At 43.0% G+C, this 15304-nt stretch overlaps 3 protein-coding genes across 5 annotated transcripts; 1 reads left to right on the top strand and 2 right to left on the bottom strand.

Moving 5' to 3' along the window:
* Window positions 1-254: 254 nt before the first annotated feature.
* LOC109757876 (lipase) lies at window positions 255-3510 on the bottom strand. Of its 2 annotated transcripts, XM_020316725.4 has the most exons (10): window positions 3177-3510; window positions 2791-2864; window positions 2621-2686; window positions 2444-2491; window positions 2292-2359; window positions 1997-2069; window positions 1759-1920; window positions 1004-1198; window positions 770-858; window positions 255-678 (listed from the first exon to the last, which is right to left on the bottom strand). In XM_020316725.4, exons 1-10 carry the CDS (start codon window positions 3241-3243, stop codon window positions 486-488), a joined length of 1035 nt encoding a protein of 344 aa, XP_020172314.1. In that variant the 5' UTR covers window positions 3244-3510; the 3' UTR covers window positions 255-485. The 2 variants fall into 2 exon arrangements, with proteins under 2 accessions (XP_020172314.1, XP_020172313.1); XM_020316724.4 differs by having other exon boundaries at window positions 2292-2491; window positions 3177-3472.
* Window positions 3511-3669: 159 nt separating this feature from the next.
* On the top strand, window positions 3670-6268 carry LOC109757877 (uncharacterized). 2 transcript variants are annotated; one of them, XM_073497561.1, is made up of 4 exons: window positions 3670-3975; window positions 4066-4215; window positions 4946-5197; window positions 5443-6268. In XM_073497561.1, the coding sequence occupies exons 1-4, from the start codon at window positions 3886-3888 to the stop codon at window positions 5539-5541; spliced, it is 591 nt and encodes a 196-aa protein (XP_073353662.1). In that variant the 5' UTR covers window positions 3670-3885; the 3' UTR covers window positions 5542-6268. The 2 variants fall into 2 exon arrangements, with proteins under 2 accessions (XP_073353662.1, XP_020172315.1); XM_020316726.3 differs by having other exon boundaries at window positions 3671-3975; window positions 5810-6268.
* Window positions 6269-9428: 3160 nt separating this feature from the next.
* Window positions 9429-9919, bottom strand: LOC120962301 (uncharacterized). Its single transcript, XM_040386104.3, has one exon. It carries the CDS (start codon window positions 9822-9824, stop codon window positions 9675-9677), a length of 150 nt encoding a protein of 49 aa, XP_040242038.1. The 5' UTR covers window positions 9825-9919; the 3' UTR covers window positions 9429-9674.
* Window positions 9920-15304: the final 5385 nt, after the last annotated feature.

The following is a 15304-nucleotide window of genomic DNA, read 5'->3' on the forward strand; positions in this document are numbered from 1 at the left end:
GAAGCCAAGAATTTCTATTTAGGGAGACAGCTTGATTTCCATATCCAATGAAATGTATGTACTATAGTCGTGCAGATTTTTAGATTTTTATCACATCCTTGTAAAGTTTAATACTAACTTGAATATCAAAACCAGGCAATTGTAAAACAAAGCATTTGATGGGAGGTATGTCAAAAATCATTGTGTATAGACATCCTCAACATTTCTGAAAACATTGATACCACAAACTGACCTGTGCACTTCACCATACATAATGAAAGCAACCGCCATGCTTAAACAAATTAAATTATATACAAGAATATGAACAAGTTAATCAGCATAAATATGTTTGTACATTTCAGAAATACACCCTCAGCTAGGATAATTTAATCCAGCCAGGATCACACGCGTATATATACATGAGATAGTGCTTTGATTGCCAACAAGAATATTGTACTTTGGCAAAAAAGAACCATCAAAATAAATCCATGTAATCTTGAGCTTGTTTACTGTGTACTGAGTAGCTGATCAACTGATAAACCAGGCTGCTTCGAGAAGACAATAGCACCGTCTACAGTGTCAACTTTGTGCCTGAGCATATTGTCATCCGTGACGATCCTGCATGATCCCCGCGACTCGGAATGCATGCTGATGCCAAGATAGTGGATATGGTCTTGCACGCTATTTCCACTCACGGACCTGAATAGAAAAGCAATGTTAGGGTGAAAGAACATCAGCTGGCAAAGAGTTCACTAAGGACAGAATGTTAAAACACGAGAGCGGGAAGGACCTGCTGCAAGTGGGGTCTTCACCAGAATCGTCACAGATTTGCTCGATTGGGTATACTAGGCTATCGAGTCCAATATTATGAACCCAAACCTGAAAATATATGTGAAATGCGCCAGAAAATGGACAGGAGACGGTTAAATGACGGATAATTTTCACCACATCTCCCAGAAAAGCATAAACATCACTAGAGTTTTAGTTATTAGCAAAGGTGGAAGTGAAACAGAATGATGCATACCTCTCGTGGGAAATGATGGTAGGTTTTCTGTGGGAAGTACTGGTAGTACGGGGGTAGATGAGGCACAATATCATGTGCGTTGGTAACTCGAATTGCGTTTGGCAAGTATTTCTTAAAGTGGGAAGCAAACACAGCATTACCAATCCGAGGTTGCCCAAATGTCAGCAGGGTCACGTCCTCTAACCCATAGTTGACCTACAAGAACACAGAAATATGTGTTACCATGGTGGCTAAAATCAGAAGCATGTCTTACTTTTCAGGATAGACAAAAACAGACGCTAGTACTACTTATGCTTGATGCCCTGTTCAAATATACAGAAGGTGTACTGTCCACACATGAACAAAGATAGTTACACCTGCCTCGTCTAAGATTTTTGTATTTAGAAGAACAAGCACAGAAATCAAATTATACTATCACTGAGGTTCTTGATCGGCTGACACTTGCTGTGATTCCCGACAAAATATTAGTAATAACTAGTCTGTCAAATGTAAAGAGAGTTCAGTCTGAGAATTGTGCACTAATTATGTAGTATTGATTTTAGTGATGTTAGAAGTTCTTTCAATGCATTTTATACACATGAATGAATCGATTAAAACTAAGAACAGAGGAGGAATGGAATCCCCAACAATGCACCCTATTCCATTCAAAAAGGACAGCTTGTAGTAAAATTTAGCAGGAGGATGAATTCATGATAAGTAGAGAAACTTCTAAATAAATGAAAGCATATCTTCTTCAGACAAATATTAGCACTCACAATAAGATCAAGGGCACAAAACGAAGCCATGGCCCCTCCCATGGAATGTCCAGTCACCATGATGGGAATATTGCCATATGCTTCCCTGGTCTTCTGGATGCCATTGATGACTCCATCACGCAATGTTGTATTATGATATGCAGAATAAAACCCACTGTGCACCTATAAACAGATAGATCACCAACATTAATACTGTGCATGAACCAGCATTTTCATCATAAATATTAGCCATGCTGACCTTTGCTTCAGTCATGCCTGGATAGTCAAAATCAAGTTGTTTCCAAAATAAGTCCTCAATCCAATTCTGGATGCTGAGAGAATGGAGGAGAAACATTATTTACATAAAAATAGCAGGATGTGAACTATGTCAAATTTATCTGATTGAGCAAGACTTCAGGTATCAATTTAAGATACCTCACATCTTAGAAATAATTCATTGTTTCTGATGTTATATGCTTACTGAATAATACATTCCAAAGCAGCCTTTATAATAAGTAATAACCACTAATAAGGAACAGATATAGAAGAAGAACCTGTTCTCCTGAGTCCCTCTGAATGCAACAACAACAGCACTCATGTCACTTGCAAAACCGACATATGCCTGGCTCATCAAAACTATCAACATCAATGTGAAAGAAGAGTATATTAAAGGTAAAAAAGAAAGACCATGGATAGAGGGAATAACCTCCAAGCAATTTTTCACATCAATAATCAGGTCGATCACCTCGAAGCCCTGCGTCATAAAACAAACCTAATCAGTCAACCACACCAAACTACATATGAATAATGATAAATCTTGAACAAAACCATCTTCTTGCACTTTCTTTAAAAAAAATCATGCATAAGAGATGAGGAAGAATACCTCTGTTAAGTCACCACATTTTTCACAGGTCCAGGTGAATAACTGTGACAGGTCATTAGTATAAACCTGTAAAAAACAGCACCAATGTTCAAACCCATCACTACTGAATAAATATTACACTAGAAATCTGAATTGGACGATGAACAAGACAAGATGACAGGCAAGCTTACTGCTGAAGTATACTCTGCAAGCGTCTTGGCGAGAGTGGAATTATATGCTGGCGCTTGTCTTTTGTTCTTGAGTTCTGAATGAAGAAAACAGGGCCAACATGAGAATACAAGAATGCGTTGAGTATCGATCATGCCCGGTATAAAACCGAGTAGCTAGGCTTAGAATCACTGCAGAGTATGTCTTGAACTTGTAATTAAATAACGGCTGGTTGGTAATGGCGTTCTGGTTCCTAATCGATTCCTGAACATAGTCACAACATTGCCCTGACCCGAGGCAAGCCTAACAGGCAAACAGGGCAGGTTCGCAGCACATGTAGAAACTACAGTAAGTAACTATAGCGGATGACGGTATTTTCCCAGGGCGAGAGAAAAGCGAGCAGCAGTACCTCTCCCGGAGCAAAGCAGCAGCAAGCACATTAGAACCGCGGCCTGCAGCCACCGCCGCCGCTCCATCCCCTCCAACCGCGGCGCGAGAATCCACCAAACAAACCGAGCCGGAGCGGAGCAAAATCGCCCTCCAGACCAGATTCTGTCTGCGGGCGAGCGGGCCCGCTCCTCGCCGGCGGGAGAAACCTTGGGCCGATCGAGCGAGGGGCAATCAATCAATGATTAGGGAGGGTAGGGGGGCGCGTCGCGTCGGGCCTGCGAGAGAGAAATATTCGGAGCAGGAGAAGTGCAGGGCAAGCGAAACTTTCGAAAGAAAATACGTATATATGGCATAAAGTTTAAGGGGACGGTAAATAAGATAAAATAGAGTAAAATAATCCGCGGTCTCCTAACACGGCACGTTATATTTTGATTTTTTTTACTACTAGGGGCGTTTTAATTTGATTAGGTGCTGGTTACGCTCGTGGCGTGCTGGTCCACCTCGGTCGCCGTCAGGAATTAATAAGGAGGGGGAGAGGTGTGACCCGAGGACAGATCCGCCACAGAGAATCCCGGGGGTACGCGTCCGACCCCGGCCCTTCCTCCACGTGGCCCTGACGTGGACCGATCGCGCGGCCGCAAATGATCCGAGTCCCGCCGCTTCCCCGACACAAAGCAGTTACGTAAGCTTGACACTGCAGAATCGGAACAGAGGGGAGGGGAATCGGAATGGGGCTCTCGCCGTCGCCGTCGTCGCCGGAGGGGAGGTGGGACGACCTCCCCGACGACATAGCCGTCGCCGTCGCCTCCCGCCTCCAGGTGCGCCTCTCTCATCGCCCCCTCTGTACATGCGTAGCTCGCTCAAGTATTTATGTGGCTCGCTCGTTGACTGGCTCGAGCCGTGAGCAGGAGGCCGACGTGTGCGCCCTCGGCGGGTGCTCCCGGTCCTGGCGCCGCGCCTGCGACGCCAACTTCGTGTGGGAGGGCCTCTTCCGCCGCCGCTGGCCGGCCACCGCGGCCGCCATGGCGGCCGGAGGGGCAGGGGCTTCCCGTGCGCAGGTGGGTACAGACTGCAGAGAGCAGAATACAGCTCTCCTGTCCATTCCCCCCAGCTTATTTCTCTCTTGGGTTCACAGCTCATGTGGCTTTGGGCACTTGGTAGTTGGTACTGTTTTCACTTAATTTTTGCTTCTTCAAGTTCAGTTTAATACTTATTCAGGGCTTTCACACCCTGCAGTGTTGTTTGCTATGCTACTAAAGTCGGTGTGTCATGTTAGATTCAGTGCAGAAACTGATGTGAGGCTAATTTCACTGTCATGCGTCAACTAGGAATTATTTTGTCGCGATATCATACTAGGACAATTCATGAGTTTCTTACTAAAATGTGTCTTTGCTCTTTTAGAGGAAAGACGCACTTGAATTTGGGTTCTAGTTCAGTCTAAGGTCCAATTTTTGTGTAGAGCTAATAGGCACCCCGGGTTTCCTTCCCTTCATGAGGTCTCTTAGCCAGTTCGCAAAAAAAAGAAGAAAAGGAGGGGTTTCTTAGCCAGAATATTATGCAGAACTGTTTAAAATGTCTCGGATCAGTTTACAATGTAGTGTTCTTCATAGGTGTAGGACCAGAATGGTACCTATGTTATTTGTGAGGTCTTCACTTGTCTGTTGTATAAAATGAACTTGAAGAACTATTTAATCCATTCCAGATTGTATTTCTCGTCACACTCACCTGCTCCTTGCTGCCCAAAGCATAACAGATCAACCTTGCTTTTTGGTGTAACTTGTACTGTAGGGATGGAAAGCTCTCTACATCAACAACCATGGAAGAACTGCTGTGGCTATCTCTAGAGTGGTTGAATTTGTGGAGAGCAGCACACATAACGGGTCGCTTGAAGCTGAATGTTATTTGAAAGCCATGTCTGATTTGGCATTGATGAAGGATATAGGCTTCGTCAATGTCCAGTTTTTCTTGCTTTCAAGAAATCGCAGTGCGATAATAAACCTTATTGGATTGCATTACTCCATTGCATATTTGCATATACTGGTGAGTCGTGTTTCCTGATGTTCTCGTTGAGCTGCTCTTATGATACATGCTCTCTGTGACCCAATAAGTTTACACCACTTTTTTTTTTTCTATAGAAAGTTGTTGGAACCATTTTTCACTGTTGTTCTTGAAATACCATTACCTATTACCTGGTATAGAGAGCTATATCATTCAGATGTAAACAAACTTTGTTAGTCCCCTCGAATCTTTGATCTCATCTTTCCTCCAAAATTCACCATTGTTAGGTTCAGCGTGTCACACTCTGTTGCACTAAGGTCAAGCTTCGTTCTGTCTTTTTCCTCAAACAAGGTCAAGTTTTGTTCTGGAAGCTTATGTTAGCTTGAAGCACCACCGTAAGGACAAATGGGTAGTCCCTTTGCACAGGCATGCCATGTTTGGTCATGTATAAACGTACTATGAGATACCTCAAGAGAACACTTTACTACTTCAGATAATATATGATTGGTAACATCAGAAAGCTTTGGACAATATAATTGTCAAGCCTTGTGAAGTTTTATTTTGCTTCACAACATATGTTCTTGCTTGAGTGATCTGACCAAGTTTGGATATATGCTCCTAAAATGCGGATTTGTCATGCAATTATTCTTGCAGCCCAATGAGGTGGATAAAGCACTTCGAGCTTGCCAGGTAGCAGAAAGAAAGGTGTGTGTGAGCTTGCTCAAGCTTGGTCGATGGTTCTATGGTTTTAGGTTGCCCGATGACTATGAGTCGTACAAAAACTCACTGAGTTGGCTCACAAGCGACGACGGGGCAAAAGTTCTAGTCATTCTCAACCGTGGTGCTGTCCATGAGGTATTTCGTCTTCAGGTCAGTTTGGTGGGTACAAATAACTGAACTTATAGTATGCAAACATCTGTACTTGGCTTTGCTGGACCTTTTGTAAATATATGCCAATCCTTTTGTATCTTGATGCCCTCGTGGCACTGCTTTGATGTAAATGGAAGTATGGAACAATAGAGATGGGGAAATACCAAACACTGTTGTTGTATAGTCCAATATAAATAATAAACTCGCCATGACGTGTGACGTGGTGACAAATTGACAATGCCAGTTCTGTTTAACATCTGATGTTCTCTCATTTCTGTATGGTCTATGTATTAATTAATTTTCTTTACGAGAGAATACATCATCCTACTTCAGGTTTGTATTACATGTTGTTTGAGAAATGAACTGTTTTATTCATTCAAAAAACAAATTACATCAGATTGAATTTTTTAAAAACAAGATGGAAATACTCCCTCCGTTCCTAAATGTAAGTCTTTTTAGAGATTTCAATATGAACTGCATGTGGATGTACATAGACATATTTTAGAGGTAGATTCACTCATTTTGCTCAACCTCTAAAAAAGACTTATATTTAGGAACGGAGGGAGTAGTTGTCAATTTTGAATTTCAAGTAGACAATGAGTAGAAAAACGTTGTAAGAAGAAGAAAAGAAGTGATAATGAAACAAACAACAGAAAATGGAGCAAGGAGTTAAAAGCTTTTACTGAGTACTTCGTCCATCTGGGTTTACAAATTTTGGGTCAAATTATACAATTAGATAGATTTGTATGTAAAAGAGATTTTGCACCTTATAATTTTGTGACATATAGTTTTTTTAGTTAAACTTATGGTCAAAATTTTACCAAAAAAATATATAGGGTCTAATAAACCTGGAAGGTAGAAGTAGTAGACTTGTTACATGGGAATTTGTACAACGCCGCCTTCAGGAGTAGGGCAATTTGGAGGCCAGTTTTTTTATTTAAAAAAAGAAAAAAAATCAGACTTTTCAGTTTCAAGAAAAACTGAAAAAATTTACTCCCTTCGTTCGGAATTACTTCTTGTAGAAATGGATGTATCTAGACACTATATCAAGCTATTTTTCTCTTTCTTTTTCTCTGTTTATTATTTAAGACGAAGGAACTGGAGTTCATCTTTAAGGTTACGGCACTTCAATGCTTAATTAATAAAGCATGCATTGAGGTCAAATTGTTACTACTCCCTCCGTTCATTTTTAATATAAGACGTTTTAGGCATTTAAGACAACACTTAAAACAGTTCAGTTTCAGTTGTCTAAAACGTTTTACAAAAATGAACAGAGCGAGTAATACATTCTAGAAGTGGAAAACATGACACTGCAGAAAACTATACAAAAAAGGAAGAAAATTTTGAAACTACTCCCTCCGTTCCTAAATATTTTTGCTTTCTAGAGATTTTAACAAATGACTATATACGAAGCAAAATGAGTGAATCTACACTATAAATATATCTATATACATCTGTATATGGTAGTCCATTTGAAATCTCTAAAAAAGACAAGTATTTAGAAACAGAGGAAGTATAACGCACACTATAAAACGTTTCTGGCTCCGCCACCGAACCCGGCCGGACGCCGCAAACGCAGCCCAGCTGACCGCAGGCGGTGGCAGTGTGTCACTGTGACCGGGAACGGCGAAGCCAAGCCGGATGACGAACCGGCCGCCAGCAGCTTGTCTCCCCGGCCGCGTCCGGTCCGAGCGGCAGGTGAGGTCGCGTCGGCACCACACAAGCAAAGCTCCACCGGCCGCCCAAAACTCATCAACTGCATGGGGCCATCGAACTACACAAGGAGCCATTTGCAGTTGCAGGCGATGACAAGCTTGATACTCTCACCTTGCTCTTGAACTGAAGTTCCCCCTTATCTCGCGTCCCACTGAGCGGTGTGAGCTGGTATCAGCTTAGAGCGTTCTGCTAGTCATATCTTGCATCTTCTTTTATTCCCGGAGTGTGTAGCGGTCTTAGGTTTCGTCTGACTCTGACACATCATTTCAAAAAAGTTTGAAGGATTAGTTCAGTTTATCTCATGGCATTGGTAAATGGCAACCCTGGGGTTCACTTTCGTCCCCACTTCCCGTAGAAAGTGACATCAAGCCATGCCTATCTGAGCGGAATAATTTTCAGCAAGGAGTTTCAGTGCAGGAATTCAGAGGATAGAACTGAAGTGTGAAATGGGTGTTCATGAAGAGATCGTTGCACCCAGTGAGATCTTGATGACTGAGCAGATCTTCATGGATCTCTGTTAAACTAGCACGCAAGATTCCTGAATCTGTACAGTGCAGACATTCCTGGAAAACTATACGAAAGGAGAAAAATTCAGAGAAGGGGTGACATTCTGCAGGTATAGAGGCGACTGGGGAGTTTACAGAGGCGTACTGGAGTCTGAGATTCCTCCGGGGGAAAGAGCCTAGACAAACAAACAGAGATGACCATGAACCGCAACGCAATACCGGCCTGCTGCTCCTGGTGCGGCTTAAGATGCACTGACAATTATCTAACTGATACGTAGAAAATCAAACAGTTGAATGATGATCTTGTTCAAACTACCTAGTAGAATTTTCACATCTGCCAAGAAGTGTAGAATCTTTGGCCTAATATTGAACTATTTTGTAGCCCTGTTTCTGGTCAGTGCTTTCCTACTGGAACTTGCACTAAGACGTGCATCCTCCTTAAGTATGGCAATTTTACCCATGGGTACGGGTACCCGCGGGTACCGTACCCGCATGGGTAGGGTATGGGCACACTTTTATACCTATGGGTTGTACTCATACCCTACCCGTTAAGTCATGGGTAGGGTACGGGTATAGCCTTGTACCTGTGGGTATACCCAGACCCTACTCGCTGGTGAACTAATGTTGAGTTGTTGTCAATTAATCATTAATTTATCATGTGACTCAGCTACTCCTATTGAATTATTAGTATTTTGTGATTTCCATATTTTGATAGTGTCACGTACTCATCTACCTGTTATTCAGCTGAGATAATTGTTTTTTTTTTGTCAAATGTGCTACCAATGAGTGTAAAATTGTGAACAACTTGTATACTATTTGTTCTACCCGCTGGGTACCCAATGGGTACGGGTACCTGTCGGGTATGGGTATGGGTAAATTTTCATACCGATGGGTACGGGTATGGGTAGAATTTTGTACCCATTGACTATATGGGTATGGGTTTGGTATTGCTCTACCCTACCCATACCCTACCCATTGCCATCCTTAATCCTTCTGGAGTCACTACAGAACCACTTGATCACCAACAAAATATCACTGAACTTTTCTGTTATTTAATTGCATCCTGGCAGTGCTAGCAGATAGCCAAGCTTCTTGGCTTTTCTGTTACGATCGTATCAAAAATCTGAAAGAGAAAACAAAAAACAAACAGAGAAAAGAAAGAGAGAAGGGAGCAGGACAAGTGAAAACAACATAACAAGTCTGATGATATCTATTTTCCCCAGATGTATCAGTTCATGGTACAGATAGAGATGGACAGCCTAATATACCGATAAACATGGCTTACAGTTTCGACGAGTCCTACAATTCAGTAGTAGAAATTATTTTCTGAACCGAAGAAAACCAGGGACCATTGCCTGGCCTGCTCCCTCCCATGAACAACAGAACGTTCCTCCCAGCAACCAGAGATCCTTGGAGACTCCTCAGCCTCAACAGCACGGGTAGATGGTGACGCAGCGCCGCTTCGGCGGGGTACAGAGGAGCATGAACACCAAGGCGATGACGGCCGCGACGAGGAGCCCCAGGAAGCTGAAGCCCGCCTCCTCCTCCGACTCGCTGCTGCAGCACACCTTCCCCATGCTAGCCTGAGCAGAGAGGTTGCTTCCCGGTGCTGCCTACGCTAATGATCAGTGGTGGTCAGACGAAGAAGTGAGGCTTGCTTCCTAGCAGTGGTACGTTTCGTTCTTTCTTATACCACCACGGCCATGATCGCCGTGGTGTGGCCAGTTTGTTGGGGCGTCACTATCAGGTCTTCAATGATGCCACCCTCCTGTGCTCCCCTTCCGTCTCTGAAGACAGCTCAGCCTATGCTCGCACCCACCCAGGCCACTGACGCCGGTCATAGATGGCATTGTTAGGCTGATCAACCGCCCCAGATGTTGAGATACATAGTATCTGGCAAACAGATCTGGCCTTTCTTTTACGCCTGCCTTTCAGCACGGAATGTTAGATAGATGGCTGTTCAACTTTACGCCGTCGCGGCTTCTCGCTGGCGATCTTGTGGATGCGGTCACTTGACGGCGATCCGGATGAAAATTACGGGGACAACAATACTTGATCGATGGTGATGTGTATACATGTATGAAAAGTACAGGATCAAAGGGCTGGTATTCTGATATCCTCCTGGTGAAATTCAAACGGTTGATGGCTACTTGTCCCCGTATGTCCGATAGCATTGTGATGGCGATGGAGAGAACGTAGCGCGCGTGCATGATCTCGGTGTGAATGTGAAACACGTCCCCGTCTCCATCTATTTGAGGTGGTAGGGATTAGGTGGTGCATGTTGCGTGTCGGTGACTAGGGTTTTCTGGGAATTTGGGGAAGAACTGAAGAGGGATCAAGCCCAAGCAAATGGCATGTGCCATGTTAAGTCATGCCTGACCGACAGGTGCTACGCTTTGTCATGTCTGGTCAGCAGGTGCTACGCACGACAGATCTTTCAAAGACTTCAAGCTGTGTCGGGTGGTGGTACTCGGCAGCATGGTGCTGAAGTGTATCAATGGCGACCGCGACGTGCACAGCTGTTTGCGCGCAGGGAGGAGGTGCCGTTGGGCGCCGTGATGGCGTCGACAATAGCTAGACCGAGCAAGGTTGATGCATCAGTACAGTTCTGAAGATGGAGCGGTGGCAGTTGGTGGCGGCGGCCTTTGAGAGCACGCCGGACCGGCGAGATCCATGCCCGGCAGGCGTCCTGGATGGGTCCTCAGGTCTTAGATGTTAGGTTTGCTGCGATGTCTGTTTGGTATTAGGCCCAGGCTATCTGCGCCCATTCATCAACTGGATAGGTGTAGTGACAGTTTGTTGCTTAGACGGCGGCTTTAGTCTTACTGTGGTATTACTTTGTAAGATCTTGTGAGAATAATTAATAAAGTGGCTGTATGCATCGTCAAGATGCAAAGGCCGGGGTCATCCTCCTTTTTTAAAAAAAAATGTGCCATGTTGCCTTACAGCTTCGTCTAACACTAGAAGACAAGCGAGCGTGAAGTTTCTTCCTAGACAGGGATTGCTTCCTGGCTCAGCTAAGCTGAGTCCAACTTCAGCTGGACACGGTTTTGTTATCAGGAGAGATTCACACTGTTTTCGGTGGTTTCTATCTTCGTAACGGCTAAATATTATGCTTTAATTTGGCTATTAACCACATTTAACTTATGTCCTGGTTTTTCATTTTAACTTTTGATGATTTACAAATGAAATAAAATATATGCATGCAGGTATCGGACAGGAACTTGCCTTTGTAGAATTCCATAAGTAAATATGTCATATCTATATGAGTATCTATATCTATATCTATATCTATACCTAATAATAAAGAGGCTATTGCTTCTCACCACCGTAATTTTATCCGTATTTTCGTCCGTCCGTTCACCTTTTTGGTACGTCATCGTTTGGCTCATGGACTGGTGAGAAACTGTTTTATGTATGCTTACGGAATATTTCACTTCATCATGCAAACAAACTTTAAATATGCATGCCACTTTTTTTTACATACCCATTACTGAATTTCTTCAACTATAGTTGACATCTCATATTCTATCACTGGATTTTTTCAGCGGTATGTAAAATACGACATGCCTTGCAGCTTGAACACTGCTACTCAAAGGAATTGGCAATATGAGCAACATGTGGATGAACTTAAATTTTTGTGTGAATGCATATGTTAGATACGATCACACGGTTGATCTTGAACGATTAACACGATGAATCTTGAAAGAATTAATTATGTAGGACTCATCGTAATGCATGTTTTTCATCTAGATTGCTCACGTTGCAACGCACGGGTCCTTTTACTAAGATGACATATATTTTGCAAAATAACAGCAGGAGGAACCGTGCAAAAGGCTGCGCCACAAGGTTTTTTCTTTAACACAGTACAATCATAGACATACACGCACATACACTCAACCCTGTGAACGTGATACAAAAAATAGACCTTATGTTTAGGAGCATGCTCTTCATTAGAGATTGGCTGCACGATACAAAAATGCAAAGGTCCTCGTCGAATATCAACAGTCCATCTAACATCCTAACCCATCTATTCTGAAGTACAAGACGTGAAATACTACAACTGTTGTCATGTACCAAAGTTGCACTAAACTTAAGACACTTATTTTGGGACGGAGGGAGTAACGAATTGGTGAAAAGAGCACCACAACCATGTTGTCTTGTAAATTGTAACCAATGGGTGAAAGAAGCACAAACATGAAGAACATACACTAGTGAGGTAGTGATGACTCATTCAAAGACATTACTGAATATATATAACACTACACATCGCATAGCTCGGTGCCCACGGGATGATTGTGCAAAACTTATAGCCGGAAAGAGTCTCAGTTCTCTCGTAACTAAGATTATGACTTAATTAAAATTCAAGGGACTACCCACCATTCCAGAACAACAACAAGACATATGAGAAACCATTTTGGGCAGCATCATACACCATCACGACATTCGTATGATATGTTTCTAACTTAGACTCCAGGGGAACAAGCAACACTCGCATCCTTGCTTTGACACATACACGTAAGAACGTGGAGCTGGGATGGTTTCAAACATCAGAAGATGCCTTCGGGAAGATCTCAGATGTCTTCACTAAGATTATGACTTAAGTAGCATGATGGCAAACACTACGTAGCATGGATAAAGATCCCTTACAGGCAAAGCTACGTTAGGGCAAGGGGGCCCTTGCCCCCTCCCCCTCTATGAATCGAAATCTCACTACCATCTATTAATATTTCTATTACTTAAGTACATGATTGAGCTGTAAAATATCCCATTTACAAATTTGATCATGTTGCTTGTCCGCATCTTAATAAATGGATGCACTAAAAATAATAGACAACAAGCCAACTAGCTTGCAGAAGTACAAAGATAAATGTTTAAGCTCATATGTGTGTTGTGGCACTTGCACCTATGATAGCAAAGGGGGGGGGGGGGGGGGTGGGCTTAAACTAACTGAAGAGGTGTTACATGTTGCTCGATCTACACAACGGGATGTGTAATGTGTTCACGGTAAACATGGAACCTTGCCTTCCATAAGAAAATACCAAGATTGATCCCTCCCATGATGGCAAGCACTACGTAGCATGGATAAAGAGCTCTCACTGGCGGAGCTACATTTCTCCCATGATGGCAAACACTAGGTATCATGGGCATTCCAGAGCACCCGATGGATGTTAGCCGTCAAAAAATGAGTGACATGTGTTAAAGGTGGCTAGGGCCTTTCAGAGCACCCGATGACTACCAAGTAATCTAGAGCAAAAACAAGTTTAATCATAGTTCATTTTAGATGTACACAAAGAATATTTTATCCAAATTGTGTGGACGACTATAAGAAATTCAAGCTGCATTTTATGACAACCAACAATGTTTAAGCACCAGCTCTACGAATATATGGGGTAGGTGGTTTGCACCCCAAAGATTTCAAAAGGATATTTGACCCTAAATTTTAAGGTAAATTTATCAGAAATTTAGGAAAAGGGCTAGGTGCACAACTCTATAACTCCTTATAATTTTAGAAGTTAAATTTCAAGAGATTGTTTGAGGAGTTAACTTTTCTTGAAAAAAATCCCAGAGAGCAATTTATAAATGAATATTATCAAGAAAACAATAGGTGGTACAATGGAAAGATAACAAGAGACAAAAGATCAACAAATATAAATACATTGAAAACCATACTCTTTGTATTGTATGCCGCCCATCGAAGTTTAAAAAATGCACTAAATCAACAGTAAAGGAAAGGGCCACATGCTAACGCCCTTGCCATACCATGATTTAAATACCGCAATAGCCACTCGTCGCTAGAAACGAGATCTAGGACCCGATGTAACAATATCGGTTGGAGCATAACCCCACACAATGCAGGCTTGTACTCATTCACCACCAGTCTATAGGATTGGAGAAATCGGGCCATGCTATAGAACAACTCGAAACAAGAGGTTGAAATCGCCGCACAAAGATCCAACCAACTTCTTTTCATGATTAACACGCCAACTGTCAAGATCTAAAGATAATCGAATTTGACCCTTCCTCCCAGGCCCTTCAGGCGTCGTTCGGACATTGTCGAGATTGGGAGAGGCCATAGATACCTTATTCCAACGCGGTATCGCTGCTACCATCTCGTCAACGTCGCGAGGGAAACAAAAACTAAGGAAAATAAGAACGAAAGGGACGGGTTCCCACTCCTCCGCCCCCCCCCCCCCCCCCCCAAGAAAAAATCGTTGTACAGGAGAAGGGGCCGAGGCGTTAGCCTTGAGGAGACTTTTTTGACATTATCGCGCACTACTAGGAAAAGGGCTATAGATGAAATGGCCACTAATGGCGCACCAGACATGTGGTGCGCTACTACTATATAGCAGTGGCACACCATGTGCTGGTGCGCCATTAGTGTGAAAGACACTAATGGCGCACCAGACACACGGTGCGCCACTAGTAACAATTTTTTTTCCAAACATACTAATGGCGCACCAGGGCACAGTGCGCCATTACTAGTTCTAACTAGTAATGGCGCACCAGCCTCATAGTGCACCAGCCTCATAGTGCGCCATTACTAGTTACTGTGCCCTGGTGCGCCATTAGCGTACTTTTTTTTGCGAAACTACTAATGGCGCACCACCAGCAGGTGCGCCATTAGTAACCAGGGTTACTAATGGCGCATTTGTAGGTGGTGCGCCATTAGTAATCTGGGACCAGCTAGATATTTTGGACAGCCACACCTACCCACTCACTTTTCCCACTTCATTCTCTCCACCTCCTTCTCCAAGCTTGTCTCGGCTGCCTCCTCCTCCTCACCTCATTTGTACCATAAATTCATCCAAATTAAGTGGTTAAATTACCTTTTTTGATAGGTAAGTAAGGGGGAAGCTATCTTTATGTTGTTCTCCCTCCAACAACGTGCACATGCACTTTCTATGGCCTAGCTAGATCTATGTATGTTTGTGGTGTTGCATATGTTTGTGGTGTTGCATATATGTTTGCGTTTGCAGGTACCGGTATTTGAAATGCGATAGTTGCCAATATTTTGCCGGAATATTGATTCATTTCCGTTTCGGCGAGAATTTTG

Source organism: Aegilops tauschii, chromosome 1 (assembly GCF_002575655.3).
Source record: "Aegilops tauschii subsp. strangulata cultivar AL8/78 chromosome 1, Aet v6.0, whole genome shotgun sequence".
NCBI lineage: Eukaryota > Viridiplantae > Streptophyta > Magnoliopsida > Poales > Poaceae > Aegilops > Aegilops tauschii.